The following is a 16,378-nucleotide window of genomic DNA, read 5'->3' on the forward strand; positions in this document are numbered from 1 at the left end:
TTAAATTACGGAATCTTGGCATGGGGAAACACGCATCAAACATATAGATAGGGTTTTATTGTTACAAAAGAAGGCACTTCGAATCATTTGTAATGCCGCTCCTTGCTCTCATACAGCTTCTTTGTTTTCTGAAAATAAGATTCTGAAAATTAAGGATTTGTTTTTATTTCATTTAGGACAATTTATGTATAGTTATAATAATAACTGTCTTCCGCTTATATTCGATTCTATGTTTCCTCGTAACCTGACATACCATAGTTACCCAACAGGCAGTCTAATGAATTTCATTTGCCCCTGCTTAGAACGGTTTTAGCTCAGCAGACATTTATATATACAGGCCCAAGATTCTGGAACTCCCTTAGTCCAGACATCAAAAATGCTCCTTCTTTGTTTTCATTCAAAAAAAGATTGAAATCATTCCTTCTTAAGTCTTATAATGTAACAGAAAGAAATTAATTTTGTTTGTTTATCTTTTTCAGTAAGTAGGTTTTGTAAGCACCAGGATGCTATTGATTTTTCATAGGCTTGTTAGGTCGCGTCTTTCGCGGAATTCCGCATTGCATCCCCTGTTTTTCCTATTGCAAACTTACGTGCCTTCACAGAACAGATAATGTGTTCTGCTATCAGCAATACCATACAATTGTATATATCACTTTCTCGTCGCTTTTAACGCTCTACACTTCTAATATGGCTAATAGTCTCTGTTGGTTTGATCTTGAATGTACCGATTGATCTAGGCTTTTTGTTCTTAGTTGTCTCGTCTCTTTACTTGTATTTATGCTTCTTCCCTTTCCCCCTTCCACTTCTTTTTTCATCCTGCACACTTGTAGTTAAGTTTTCACCTTTTTTTTTCTTCCTGTGAGGTGCCCACGTTGTACAAGCATAGTCTTTTGAGTGGGTACCTCCACTTTTTTTGGCAGAATGTATAAATATGTCTGTATGAAAAATGCCTTTCAGAAATTTGTAATGATTATTGACAAATGTTATCCTTTGCTATCTATGTATCATTCCTTCAAACGTATGTCGAATTTATATTTTTTGTACATTCTGTTGAAAGAAGTGAAAATAAAACCTTTGAATTTGAATTTGAATTTGAATTTATAAACAGATTCCAGGTCTGTATAAAACGTCTTCGTGGTGTGATGAATAATAGCCAATATTTTTCAGATAGATTTGATAATTCAACCAAATGTAGAATCCAGCTGATATAAGAGATACAAATACAATTCATATTTATGAAAGATGTCATACACAATGCAAATAATCATCTTTTCATGGTACGTCAAGTCTATTCTCTTGAGCGTGGGTATATAGCTATAGCTTAGAGCTGTCATTCTTTGCATTATCATAAGCTGCCGATGTGTGAAGACATTTATTAGGATATAAAAGGTTACGATATAAGGTGCATGACTTTACATTGTTGCATATATTGTTCCCAATTCCAGTGAAACAATGATCATCGAGTTTGTTTAATGGTGGCTCCCTCATGTCAAGGAAATGCAACGTCATTATCTGAGACCTATCGGCAGTGCTATGTAACTGCACTATTTCATTGTTGTGCGGCAATTTCCGATACCCGATTTTAGAGTTTCAGATCATGAGTAGTACAGTCACAGTGTATAACTTTTGCAGTGTAGGCCTACGAGCCAACGTGTGCGTTGTCTGTTCCCGTCTTCGGCAAAGTGTGAACGCACTTCATGGGGTTTAAAAGACAGTGATCACTGACACTCTTTCACCCGGGGAAGCGGTTCGAACCTGTTCCGTACCGTTGCTGGTTCGTGAATAGAAAACAAATTAAACATACCAGCATAATAGTAGCAACAGCAACGACCAAATACTGCATGCAAGCTCATGGCTTCCTCGGTTATAAAAGTCGCTGAAAAAAATAGAGAGATAATTTGACCTTGCTCACCTGGAAATATCTTAAAGACCGCGTACTGGTGTGTTTGTTAAAGCAAGGAGATAAATAAGGCGAGCCGAGTATAACTCCTTGGTTAAAGCTTTACTTGTGACAAAGATGCCACACTATGGCTTCTTTCACTTTGCTTTTGCACACTCCCTTGTTCAGATGGGAATAGAAAACAAAACAACAAGAAAACATCCACAGGTATCGAAAAACAGTCTCTTCTTTGACATCTTGGTTGTCATGTGATGTTCGGGGAACTACGGTCATATACTTTCTTACACAAGTAGCACTGAATCCGGTCGTCGCTATTTAATCTCATTGTTTTCCGCGACTTTAATATTCAACGCATTCTGGAAGTTGTCCCTATTTTTCTTTTGTCTTACCCCAATTTGTTGTGCACATCATGCAGGAGAACACACCTGAGACAAGGACTATCATCGATCCCTCACCGATCTACAGGCCGGACATCTCGGACGAGGAAAAGAAATATCTCGGGATCGAGAGAACCTTTGAGCCCGGCAAGAAAGTAGACGATTTTAGAGTATTTGCGGTGAGTAGACTGTGCTGGGTGTCTGCCCCAAAAGGTGGGTAAGGTGCCTGAGCTGTCTTAAAGCCGCGATTGAAGCTAAACAGTTCTATGAATTTCTGTTGTAAATAGCAGTGCCTATGTTTACTTTATTTTGCTCTAATTGGTTGGGAGGGGAAGGGTGTCTTTACTTGCTTCTTTTTCATGTTCTTTTTTAATCCTCATGTTAAAGTTTTTAAAATTGTGTCAGTTTGATTTGCCAGTACTTACCAGAATTTTTGATAGATGTGTTATACAGAAGGGATGTATTTGTTAAACACCTTTTGTTGGATTATAAGATTTACCTAATGGAGTGTGCGAGTGGTACATAAAACTGTTAAATATTTAGGATCAACCTTTCTCTTTATGTTCCGTTTGTTATTCAAAAGTCGAGTCTCGAAATGACCACCGACATGTAAACTTTTCAGCAAGTTTGTAAACGTTCTAACCAAAAGAGATGATAAGAAATTCCCTTTTCCGTGCTCACTTGAGTGATAAGCGAATGGTATGCAACTTCGTTTTACTATCTAAACGATAGTATTCATGTATATTTAAACTTATTTTACTCGGTTTTAGATGAAATTTTCAGGTGAAAGTATATTGTTGTTTTTCGTCACCCAGGATGATGAGACTGATCCTGTCATGGCTGCGGTGAAGAGGACTTACTACCAGATGCACACCCACCAGACGGTCGACTACGTTACGAAACAAGTAGATACATCGTCAATATGACGTCTATTTTTCCCTCTAGCTCCTCTGTATAGTCTCAGGTACGGTAGATTGCAAAAAGATCTGTGCTTCACACCTATATTTTTCGGACTTGTCAATTTTTTTCTTCTTCCTGTCAATTTTCAATTCGAACTTTGACGGCGAAGAAAATTTTGTATGTCTTTTGGCAGTTATAGATCGGTGGTGTGGAATATGTAAATAGCAAATTGGAAGCTAGTTTGTTATGGAGTACCTGCGCGGAAAGGACCAGTGCTTAATATACTCAGAATCAAGGTATATATACCATAGTTAAAGGGATAGTATAGTATTGGTTGAAGTGAGAATTCAGCTTTTCAACTTTTTGTGAGATACGTGTATTAGAAATCACTTTATGAAATGTTAAGAAGCCTCCAATTCTGAGAGGAATTCCAAGTCTATTTTATGAAAATAGTTTTTTAAATGGCTGAGATATCCGAAGACAAAGTACAACAGAGCAGTCTTAATAAAGGGTGGGTCCCATCTTTTATTAGGATTGCTTTGCTTTAGATATCTCAGCCATTTCAAAACCAATTTTCATCAAGTAACTTTGAATTCCTCTTAAATTGTACTTTCCTTCATACTATTTTACATAGCTTTCTCATTGTCCCCCCCCCCCCCAAAAAAAAAAAATGATCATAAAACGTTTTAAATCTCAAAATCCCATTTCAACCGAAACTCTACCATCCCTTTAATTTCCGAGTTAATTTCATACTTCCATCGGGATGCATCTGTTAGTCATTTTGTAAGCTTCAGAGATTCTATGTGTGGCACTGAATTCTGCTTTTCGCTGGTCGTCTGCAACTTCACCAAAGCGCTCAGAGTAATTGCGTATTGGTGGTTAAAAACCACTGAAGAACACAAATTTGGAAGGGAGAACAATAAGTTCAGAGCGTTTCCATAACAACGAATAGAAGGTCATGCACACTTCACGATCTTTTAGCACCATTATAAGCATATACGCTGAGGGACTTTGTTAAGTTTCGGGTCAGCGTGCTATGCAAACCGATTTACCCGCTTGTCATTGCTATCAAAACTCGCTTTCGGGCAAGTGAAAGAACAATCATTCTTGGTTTTAAAGGAGTATGGAGCCTATACCTGTATACGTCCATTCGGGTAAGACGAGCTGGAAATAAATCTATCATAATGCCCTTTAGAAACAGAAAGACCATAAGAGTGATGAATTATAAATTTAAGTGTAAATATAAATTCTGCTTATGTAGTATCTCGAAGGCAGGCTATCAAAGCGAAAAAATGAATCAGTATTTTTCGCGTTTGATGATAATAAATGATAATAGTCATCATCGATGTGCTTCTTGTGAACGATCAGCGAATAGCAGACTTACCATTTTTATCATACTTAAAAGTGCACACGGGGTAAAGGTGTTGCCATGGAAACCGTTCTTGTTCAGTTATCATTTACATGGATTATTCGTGTGTCATCCCCCCCCCCCATCCCAACGCATAAATGAGTCATCATAACTTTTTGACATCACTCCAGTATTGCACCCCTCCTCTCAAACTCCTTTTTTTTTTTAAGGTATACCGACCGAGTACGTCGGTGTACTCCCATGATAACGAAGTCCTCGGTACCGGTTGTTTTCTTTTGTTGTATCGATATATCGTTATAACCAAACAGCAGGGCTTCACACTAACTTTTATTTTTGTTGGCCCGAAGGCAAACATCCGACCTTTTTTGGTGGCCCGATCAGGCCAACAAATTCTTAATTTCTGAAATTTTGGTGGCCCGACGTGCGTTTTTGGTAGCCCCGGGCCACGGGCCACCGTTTGTGTCGAGCCCTGCAAACAGTATAGTGCATAAAGATATATACCTGAATTTTTATTTCGTTGTAACGAGAATTTCGTTACAGCCGTGTTCGCTATAACGGGAGTGCACTTTACCACCATCTCAGTTGCCATCAACGGTGTAACCCTTATGTTGCCTTTCATTGCAATTTCATATAGCAGGGAAAACTGGAACTTTCTTCTTTTTTCCGAAATGTGTTGTTCATTTCAAAATCTGTGATAAACTTGACATTAATAAGGTTTTTGAATACATACTGTGAGCAAAACAGAATTATTGTCTATGGACAACAAAAGATTAACATGAAAGAGAGCATTTTACTCTGTTTCACCCACCAGTGATAAGTAAGAAGTAGAACCAAAAACGGAAACATTACCAAAGCACCACGAATGTGGTTTCTTTATAGTACCTGATAGGTTTATGACACGTTATGAATTCAGATTGCATGTGTCTGGGATTCGTGTGGACATCGTTTGTCTGTACAGTATGTGATTCATGTTGTATCATGACGATAATAAGCGTTTTATGTACACGAGTCATTTTCTAACACCATGCAATACTCATCACTAATAATCCTCATTCATCCTTTCGATATCAATTTCCCGGAGAAACGGAAATGACAAATTTATGAAGAAAGATCGTTTGAGTTCACAGAGTCGTTAAATTTAAAACCCCTTTATCTCAGAATCAAATAACATTACATTAATAATGCACCGAACTGTTGTTCCCGATGCATTGAGAAATATTCGCACACTTATCTTATTATATCCAATACGGGTAATGCTGTAAACTTTGACATTATGTTGTAACCTTTGCTAGCGAATGATTATGCACAGTGCATAATCATGAAAAGGTTATTAATGAGTGTTTTGGATAAGTGTATTCACGCTGCCTTTCTGCCTTTTTCATCCAAACATTCTTTTCCCATTGACAGCACGAGAAATGGCTCGGCTTCAGTCACAAGGAGATGACGGTCATGGAAGCCCTGGAGTTCCTCAACAGCGTCGTCGATGAAAGCGACCCCGATGTAAGTTTGATGTCGATATCGCAGTCCATTAAACTGTGGCACCAGTATGTAGCGTCGCCAATACCTGTACAGTCGACGAATTGCGCACGACTCTTTCGCAGTGGCGGATCTTGGGGGGGGGGGGGGGCGCCCCTCTTTTGTTGTTAAAACAATAGAAATAAAAAGAAAAATGGGGATGCGTGCGCCCCCTTAATTTTGTAAAGACGCCTCCCCTTTACGGCATTCCTGAATCCGCTCCTGCTTTCGCAATATTTTCGCTCGACTCTCGCCTTTCATACTTTAAGCAGACGACGTAGGGAACAGAATACGGATCGTAGTGTTGTATCAACAAGCCTCATTGGTATGACCTGTCGTCATTGCGTGTTTCTAATTGTTGAAATTGCGTGTAGTTGCCCCCGAGTTTTCTACACGTCAAATTTCTCTTTGGATTGAATAAAACCGATTTTATCGTATTTTCCTGCAGACGTCGCTGCCAAACATCTACCACGCATTCCAGACGGCCGAGCGAATTCGGGAGAAGCACCCGGATCAGGACTGGTTCCACCTCATTGGTCTCATTCACGATTTGGGCAAAGTCATGATCATGGATGGTCAACCACAGGTGAGGATGGAATGACCCATCGCATCGTCAGTTCACTCGTCAGATTTTACGATAGTTTTCACTCTTACAATCTGTACCGTCATCTAATCTGTTCCATATCATGTCCGACGCTAAGTTATTTCATAATGCATGTATTGTGATCTAGCTGAGAATTGAAACCTGTTACGCGCAGGGATGAACTTTCAAGCAAATTAATTACCTTCTTGATAATATACATCTGACTTGAATATATCGAAAGCATGTATTTCGCATTCTCATTCTCATATGAAGGCAAATGTATGATTTCCAGCTATAGGCCTACATTACGACTAAATGAACGGACTCGATCGGGAGTATCTCAAAGACCAAGCTACACAGTGTCGAGTGACGACTGTGCTGTCTTTTCAGGAAAGGACTAGGATCAAGCATGGAATGTTGAGATGCTTAGGTTCCCACTAGTAGCCTGAACGATATTACGTCGAACATGACACAAAGTTGTGTAGGCAAAGAGAATTCCCTTGCTGTTGATGTAGAAAAATATATGGCTTCAACTGGGTTAAAGTTGACGGAAAGGAAGTGTATCTGTATGACCATTTTAAGTCTGGAAATTTTACGCTTAATTATTGTTTATCCTGGGTGGGCCTATTTAAAATCTTCGGGCAGAATGTGGGTTTCATGTAATGTAGATTTGACCTTACGATGCTATATCATTGCTTTGGGTTGTATTTGTGCAGTGGTCAACTGTCGGCGACACATTCCCCGTGGGTTGCAGGCCGGTAGAATCCGTGGCTTACGGTTTAAAGAGCTTCGCAGATAACCCGGACATAAAAGACCCCCGCTACAACACGCGCCTCGGCATGTACAAGGAGAACTGCGGTCTCAACAACGTGATGATGTCATGGGGTCACGACGAGTACATGTACCACGTGCTCATCAAGAACAAGACCACCTTACCGGAGGAGGGGCTCTACATGGTGCGCTTCCATTCTTTCTACCCATGGCACCGGAGCGGCGAGTACACGTACCTCATGGACAACAGGGACGAAGAGATGCTCAAGTGGATTCTTGAGTTCAAGTGAGTTGACTTCCACTCTTCTGGTAGTGTCCCGTAAAGAATTATACACCCGAAAGAGTACAAAAAAGCAAATTGCATCCACTGTCAGGAACACCACACTGCAAACCCTCATCCAGTTGCTGAACAATCTTTGATGGATGAGAAGCACCGTTTTGAAGTAGAAGAGCTCGAAGATTAAAAAAAAAAACACTTGTAGAGGCATTACAGCACTGATTGCAGATTGTCGCTAGATCACTCGTTACCTACAACCTGGATTGATTACCATAATATCATCTTTGCCAACAATTCTACTAGGCATGATAATTTTGGAAATTTGAAAAAAAAAAAAACTTGTAGAGGCATTACAACACTGATTGCAGATTGTCGCGAGATCACTCGTTACCTACAACCTGGATTGATTATATAATCATCTTTGCCAACAATTCTACTCGGCATGATAATTTTGGGGACCAAGTTCCACAACTGTCCATTCGATGCACGGTAGCTGGCGATTGTTGTAGATTTCATTCGTCCTACTGCGTAGTGTTCAATGACACATAAGATTTTTATAGACTTTAGCATGAGAGAGATTTAACAGTTATGTAGAGACCTGTAAACAATAATATTGCCATGTGTGAGACAATCATGATGCGGCATTTCCTTCAAATTTATGGAGCTTGCCAAAAAAAAGTCCAGAAATGGCAACTTATATAAACCATAATCAATGCCTGAATAATGTCTTGCGCAAGTTGTATTTTGTGAGCTTCTACTGTAAGTACTTCTTCCAATGGACTCAATAAACAAATGTCTCATAATGTCTCCTTTCATATTTTCTTTGTCCCGCAGTCAATTTGATCTGTACTCCAAATCTGACTCTGTCCCGGACATTGACGCTCTTCGTCCGTACTATCAGTCCCTCGTCGACAAGTACCTACCCGGGAAGCTCAAGTGGTAGATTCCGCAACACTTCGCCCGCTCCTCCAAATCAGCGTCGACACAATCTTCTATGCACGTACATGTCTGCCAATTCTTACAAGCCTCGGTCTACAACATCAGCGTCGACACAATCTTCTATGCACCTATAGTCTGCCACAGTTATTAGCGAGCTTTAGATTTGGACGAGAACGCTAAAGGCGGCGCTGTTAGGCTAAAATAATGGTGTTTTGTACATTCGCGAGACAGCTGTTTCCAGTATTACACCAGGGAGGCTGCGCCGTCTATAGCGTTCGCGTTGCCGGTCTAAAGCTCGCTTTTACACAAGTCTACAACATTCTGTCCTGATGATTCCAACGCAGACGAGTGTGGCTACAATAATACAAGTACCTCCGTAGTATCCGGTCAGGCATCCACAATGTGTCTTGTAACGTTCTCTGAGAGAGATTAACCATTTCTGAACTTCCTGCCAGGCTAAACAGGAAAACTTTGTGACACCACCACGCCCTTCTGTATGGCAGACGTGCCTGAAAAAAAAAAAAACGCAGAAAAGCAAACAAAAACCCTGGCTGATAAGACATAGTATGCTTCCTTTCTCGAAAAGTTGAGGTTTTCTTACGTTTGTGTTGTCTGGGTTTTAAACACAGTTTAATATTATGGCCCCACACGATACCGGTATACTCGGTACTTTGAATATGTCTTCTTCTCTTTGAAAGAAGACAAGTGTAAAGTTTAAGTGGCTGATTGTTTTGTCTCTTATTGTGTGAAAGTGAATTGACCAGAAAAGAAAAAAAACTCTTGTAATCATTTTTAAGTTTATTTATTTATTTTTGCATACATGGGATACAAGAAGCAGACAACTCTCATGTTGGACCCATAGATCGCAAAATGGAGGTCCAAATCTGGTCTAAAAATGTCTTGTTTCAGTAAGACCCTGGTCTACCCAAGAAAGGTGTATGATGTTTTGTCTTCGTTATTGAATTTGTACCTTTATCATGTCTTCTTGTCTTGCGAGTTAAAGTGTGGGTATTGAAGCCGTACTAATTCGATCTGTTTTGTTTCCACTGATATCTGTACATAACACATTAGGCAATATGCTGCTAAATAATGTCAGGTTTATATAATATATTACATGTTGAATCATTCTTATACCTGTACGGAGTAAATCAGGGTACCATTGATAATCACGTTTGTGTTTGTGTGTGTGTGTGTGTGTGTGTGTGTGTGTGTGTGTGTCTACTGTATGGACATTTTAATTACTGCCCTATGGCCATTGTAATCATGTAAAGAAGACGTTGACCTATTAATGATAAAATCTTTTATAAAATGATAAAAATATAAAAGGAGAAAAATGGCTTCACTATTGGTCAGCCATTTTGAAATACTTATGTGTGTGCATGATACCAAAGTTTGCAAGCGAGTATTTCATGGAAGTGTGTGATGACGGTACACAGTGTTAGCGATTCGGGGAATTGTTAATACTCAGGGTTAAATTCACAAATTCGCTTTGCGTGGTGAAAAATCGAATTATATATGAATTTCTTCAAAGAAGCGGATGATTTTCCTTTCTGTGATCGCCTCAGGAAAAAAATCAGAATACAATGTACTGTATGAAAAAAAAGCAGCAAATTTATTGAAAATACAGCGTAGGCCTACTGTTAGTGTAGGCCTACTGTTAGTGTAGGCCTACTGCCACTACGTCTGATTTAGCAATCGGTGTTGGATCAGAACGAGGCACCTCTTTAGATCAAGAAGGTTGTCCGTTTAGTTCGGATCCGTTTTGTGGGAGATGATTTTTTTTTTATATCTCTTTCACTTACGCGTTGACTAATACGGTCCACGCTTCGACTTTTTAGTATTGAGCGTTTCCCGCGCTATACCCTGCACTTTCAACGCAGAAAATAAACCGTATACTTTCCCTGTGTTGTCTATGTTTAGCTGTGTGAGTTTTGTTTTTAATTGTACAAAGTGAATTACAAGTGCAAGGATTTATGACGAATGATAGTCATGGTAAGAATTGGGTAACGACAGCAATAGCAGCAACACAGGTTACAATAGAAAGTACTGTAGTACCCAATAAATCTATTTATGTCAAGATTTGAACAATCACTGGCTAGACAAGGTTGACTTGTTTTTTACGCATGCAATCCATGTTTAGCTATAGGATCGTCATTCCGCATCTTATATTATTGCCCCCATATTGTTCGCTGTTGAATTATGTTTGTTGTTGTTGTTGCTGTGAGAAGTTAAAACTTTCCAGATTGTACGCGTAGCTGTCTTATTAAGAGATAGAATAATAGGAATACAAACAACACTTTACTGTGTAATATGTCTCAACAATTCAATGGTTTGTAAATCTCTGTATGTAACATTGCACCTTCTATCTCTTGTTGATAATATCGTACATTACGAAACATCTATTTATGAGTGTAATATGGACTAACTTTTCCGTCTGCTCAGGACAGAAAGTATAAATTGTGTACCACAGTTTGTTCGAGTATATGCAGTTTGGAAAGTTAAAATTTATAACATCGAGGAATAACTTTATATAAAATCATGAGGATATATTATGATACGTTGCATGTATTTTTATACGCCATTAATTGGGACATATCTATGGTATTTGATACGATTGATATTCATCATGGCAAAATGTAAACCGTTCTTTTTGTGTTTGTTCTTTTTGTAAATAATATGAAATACTTTTGACACCATTTTGTCAATAAAATATTTTTGGATGAACTAACAAATCTTGAATATTGAGTGATGGAGTGTTTATATATTCTAACGCTCGTTTATATATTCTAACACTCTTTTGACACATGCAGACACACAAACACACACGCACTTACAATTTATATATCAGGGCTCGACATTTGCATGCCGGGCCACCAAATTTTCAAAACAACGGCGTAGCCAGGATTTCATCTTAGGGGGGGCGGTTAGTCTGCGAGGGAGCGAAGCGACCGAGCCCGAGCGAGCGGAGCGAGCGAGGGGGGGAGGGTGTGGGAGGGGGGTGTCCCCCCTCCCACGGTAAGAACTTTTTTGCATTTTGATGTTGTAAATGGTGCAATTTGATGCATGTTTTTGCGCGTTTTATCGACGTGAAACAGTCCCACTTGTTTATGGTAGCAGTTTATTTTGATGTAGATTATTATTGAATAATTTGCCTCTAAAAGGGTATAATTTAGATACACTTCTTGTATTAATTCTTTTCACTGAATATCATGAACGCGACTGAACCCGAGCGAGCGGAGCGAGAGAGGGGGTAGGGGAGGGTGTGGGAGGGGGGTGTCCCCCCCCCCCCCCTCCCACGGTAAGAACTTTTTGCATTTTGATGTTGCAAATGGTGCAATTTGATGCATGTTTTTGCGCGTTTTATCGACGTGAAACAGTCCCACTTGTTTAAGGTATATAGCAGTAAATTTTAGTGTAGATTATTATTGAACAATTTGCCTATAAAATGGTATAATTTAAATACACTTCTTGTATTAATTCTTTTCATTGAATATCATGAGCGCGACTGAACCCTAGCAAGCGGAGCGAGCGAGGGGGGAAGGGGAGGGTGTGGGAGGGGGGTTTCCCCCCTCCCAGGGTAAGAACTTTTTGCATTTTGATTTTGCAATGGTGCAATTTGATGCATGTTTTTGCGCGTTTTATCGACGTGAAACAGTCCCACTTGTTTAAGGTAGCAGTATATTTTAGTGTTGATTATTATTGAACAATTTGCCTATAAAATGGTATAATTTAAACACACTTCTTGTATTAATTCTTTTCACTGAATATCATGAACGCGACTGAACCCGAGCGAGCGGAGCGAGCGAAGGGGGAGGGGAGGGTGTGGGAGGGGGGTGTCCCCCCTCCCACGATAAGAACTTTTTGCATTTTGATGTTGCAAATGGTGCAATTTGATGCATGTTTTTGCGCGTTTTATCGACGTGAAACAGTCCCACTTGTTTAAGGTATATAGCAGTATATTTTAGTGTAGATTATTATTGAACAATTTGCCCATAAAATGGGATAATTTAAATACACTTATTGTATTAATTCTTTTCATTGAATATCATGAACGCGACTGAACCCGAGCGAGCGGAGCGAGCGAAGGGGGAGGGGAGGGTGAGGGGGGACCTATCCACGATAAGAACTTTTTGCATTTTGATATTGCAAATGGTGCAATTTGATGCATGTTTTTGCGCGTTTTATCGACGTGAAACAGTCCTACTTGTTTAAGGTATATAGCAGTATATTTTAGTGTAGATTATTATTGAACAATTTGCCTATAAAATGGGATAATTTAAATACACTTATTGTATCAATTCTTTTCATTGAATATCATGAACGCGACTGAACCCTAGCGAGTGGAGCGAGCGAGGGGGGAGGGGAGGGTGTGGGAGGGGGGTTTCCCCCCTCCCACGGTAAGAACTTTTTGCATTTTGATTTTGCAATAGTTCAATTTGATGCATGTTTTTGCGCGTTTTATCGACGTGAAACAGTCCCACTTGTTTAAGGTAGCAGTATATTTTAGTGTAGATTATTATTGAACAATTTGCCTATTAAATGATCTAATTTGAATACACTTCTTGTATCAATTCTTTTCACTGATGAACGCGACTGAACCCGAGCGGGTGGAGCGAGCGAGGGGGGAAGGGAGGGTGTGGGAGGGGGGTGTCCCCCTCCCACGGTGAGAACTTTTTGCATTTTGATGTTGCAAATGGTGCAATTTGATGCATGTTTTTGCGTATTTTAACGAGTTGAAACAGTGCCACTTGTTTAAGGTTGCAGTATATTTTAGTGTAGATTATTATTGAACAATTTGCCTATAAAATGATATAATTTAAATACACTTCTTGTATTAATTCTTTTCACTGAATATCATGAACGCGACTGAACCCGAGCGGGTGGAGCGAGCCAGGGGGGAGGGGAGGGTGTGGGAGGGGAGTGTCCCCCCTTCCACGGTGAGAACTTTTTGCATTTTGATGTTGCAAATGGTGCAATTTGATGCATGTTTTTGCGTGTTTTAACGAGTTGAAACAGTCCCACTTGTTTAAGGTTGCAGTATATTTTAGTGTAGATTATTATTGAACAATTTGCCTATAAAATGGTATAATTTAAATACACTAGTCTTCTTGTATTCACTGAATATCATGAACGCTGTCTGTTCAGCAATCAAACAGAAAAAGCATGCACACGAGGGTGTAGATAGGGGCATATCCCCTGCCACACGAAGGTAATTTTGCGTTTTCTGGTGCAAATTTTTGGTGCCATACTTTTTCATCGAAGTGTTAAAATCATGGAATTTAGCTCTTATTCCGAATGTGCACCATCTGTGTGTATGTATAAAGTCTAGTGAGGTAGAGCTTAGGGGAAGGGGGATTCCCCCTCCCGCTCGTGGAGCTTTTGCGTTTTTAGAATTGAAATAAAGCGATCTGGGTATAGCCACAGTCTACTTCTATGCATGGCGGGGGGGGGGGGGGGGGGGGGGCGAGCAGGGAGAAGGCGTGGGCGAGTGTTATCTCCACTCTTCCCTTCCTTTTGAAGGTTGAAATTGAGATATCTCGTATACGCATATTTGATGGAATCAACATTTGGGAAATCACCAAAAAAAAATAAAAAAACTGATGGGGGGGGGCTGAGGGAGGAAAGGGTCGATTAAAAGGGGAAATTCCCCTAATACATGAGGGAACCTTGAGTTTTCGGAATATAAGTGATAAGTCTTGTGCACTCAGAATTATTCATAATTTTTTGTAAATCTAAAAAGTGTACTTAGCTAGGGAAAGAGGCACAGAGGGGGAGGGTTTGGGAGGGGGATACCCCCTCCCAAGCACGAGAGATTTTGCATATTTTGAATTGAAATTCAACGATCTGGTGCACACTTTGAGTGAAATATTCAAAAAAAAATATCTTATTTGATGAAAGGTTGCAAAGGAGACCCGCTTCATGTGCATGCATACAGTATACACGCATTTTTTTTTCCGCCTCCCAAATCCCCGGTCCAAATCTTAGGGGGGGCGACCGCCCCCATCGCCCCCCCCCCCCCCCCCCCTGGCTACGCCAGTGTTTCAAAAAGGTATCTTTTGTTGGCCTAATCGGGCACTTAAGGTTAAAAAAAGTGGATTGTTATGTTTCCGTTTATTTCGGTCCACTACATTTCTTTCCGAGTCAACAAAATTTCATATCTAAAGATTTTCGTGGCCCAAACGGGTCACCACAGAGAAAAGTTTATACATATATATATATATATATATATATATATATATATGTGTATATATATATATATATATATATATATATGTGTGTATATACATATGTATATATAATATATATAATATATGCATACATAAAGAGAAGAGAGGAGGGAGGGAGAGAGAGGGAGATCAAGAACACCTCACTTGTGCTGGTAACACATTTTTGTGTGTCTCTCAACTATTATGACACATTCCAACAAATATAAATATACATGTGTGTGTGTATATATATAATATATATATATATATATAAATCCTACGTTCGAAGGCGTCAAGTTTATTATAGATAGTACACTATGTAACAAGTGTATTTAAAACAGTTATTATTGAGTCACTTTTGTAGCTGACTTTTTAAACCGATTCTTTTAGCTTTCCGCTACAATTCCAAAAAAAACAACAACAACAAATAAATAAACAAACAAACCAATAGAAATGGCCTCCTTCGACACTGCCCAACACCCTGTCATAATCGATATACAATGCCTAAAGATGGAGCTTTGTTGCACAGGCCTAGCTCCAAGAAAGACGTAAAGGTCCACAGATTATGTATTAGTACACTTCGCGTCACAATTAGGTCTCCCGTCAGTGACCCAGGCAGTAAGTGACATTACTCAAGAAATCTTATTACTTTTTGATCTCTACATCAATTTTTACAAGTTACACCAACACACATGCTTAACGTATTTTCCTATATTATCATATACGTATAGAAGACAGTGTCGAAGTGTATCGCCAAAGTACTAAACCAACAGACACACAAAAAAAACTTGTAATAATGCATTAACAAAGCTTTTATTACTCATAATGATGGTCCTAAGGTACAACAGTACACAAAACGCCAAGAGATTTCCTTTCGGTAGCAATCATGTGCTTGTGTAAGTCGGAAGCCAATGAATAACAATATTGACTGAATATTGTACCGTCATAGTCTCTGAAAGCAAACATTTTCTCTAGTGACTGTATATAGCGTCTTTAATTCACAGTACGTCACTTGTATTTTTTTTGTATGGAGGCGGTTCACTGTGACGGTCATACCGGTTGAAACCAGTCCTCACCGATTTGTGGCCGGGCTGAAAAAAATAGTAAAAATTGGAACATATAGAAACTCGAAAAGCTAAACATTGTGCCAGGTAAATGTAAACGTGCGTCCAGACAATCAACCGACGAGTACTTGATACACAATTATGCGTGTGTGTGTGTGTGTGTGTGTGTGTGTGTGTGTGTGTGTGTGTGTGTGTGTGTGTGTGTGTGTGTGTGTGTGTGTGTGTGTGTGTGTGTGTGTGTGTGTGAGTGTGTGTATGTGTGTGTGTGTGTGGCTGCATTCTGCCATACTTATACTCAGCTTCTAAAAATGTAGTTGAATGACTTTTAAACAAAGGAGCCATGAGCAGAAAGGAAATATTAGTCTTTTCCTAAAAAGGGATCAGAACATTATTCTCGGCCGTCGAGTGGTCTTTTTTTTTTATTATTGAAATCGAATATATATTCATTGCTCGTTTCTGGCCTTGTTAGTCAATACA

General features: G+C 39.4%; 1 protein-coding gene across 1 annotated transcript in view; it reads left to right on the plus strand.

Moving 5' to 3' along the window:
- LOC139708791 (inositol oxygenase-like) overlaps window positions 1-8,716 on the plus strand; it is a 28,607-nt gene extending 19,891 nt beyond the window's left edge. The window contains exons 2-7 of the mRNA XM_071620740.1: window positions 2,316-2,456; window positions 3,093-3,182; window positions 5,954-6,046; window positions 6,510-6,647; window positions 7,361-7,701; window positions 8,527-8,716. Coding sequence (XP_071476841.1) covers window positions 2,316-2,456; window positions 3,093-3,182; window positions 5,954-6,046; window positions 6,510-6,647; window positions 7,361-7,701; window positions 8,527-8,635 — 912 coding nt within the window. The 3' untranslated portion in view covers window positions 8,636-8,716. The remainder of the gene's footprint in view (window positions 1-2,315; window positions 2,457-3,092; window positions 3,183-5,953; window positions 6,047-6,509; window positions 6,648-7,360; window positions 7,702-8,526) is intronic.
- Window positions 8,717-16,378: the final 7,662 nt, after the last annotated feature.

The sequence above is a fragment of the Diadema antillarum genome, unplaced genomic scaffold, assembly GCF_040938485.1.
Source record: "Diadema antillarum isolate AM-2024a unplaced genomic scaffold, OU_Dant_1.0 seq00001373_RagTag, whole genome shotgun sequence".
NCBI lineage: Eukaryota > Metazoa > Echinodermata > Echinoidea > Diadematoida > Diadematidae > Diadema > Diadema antillarum.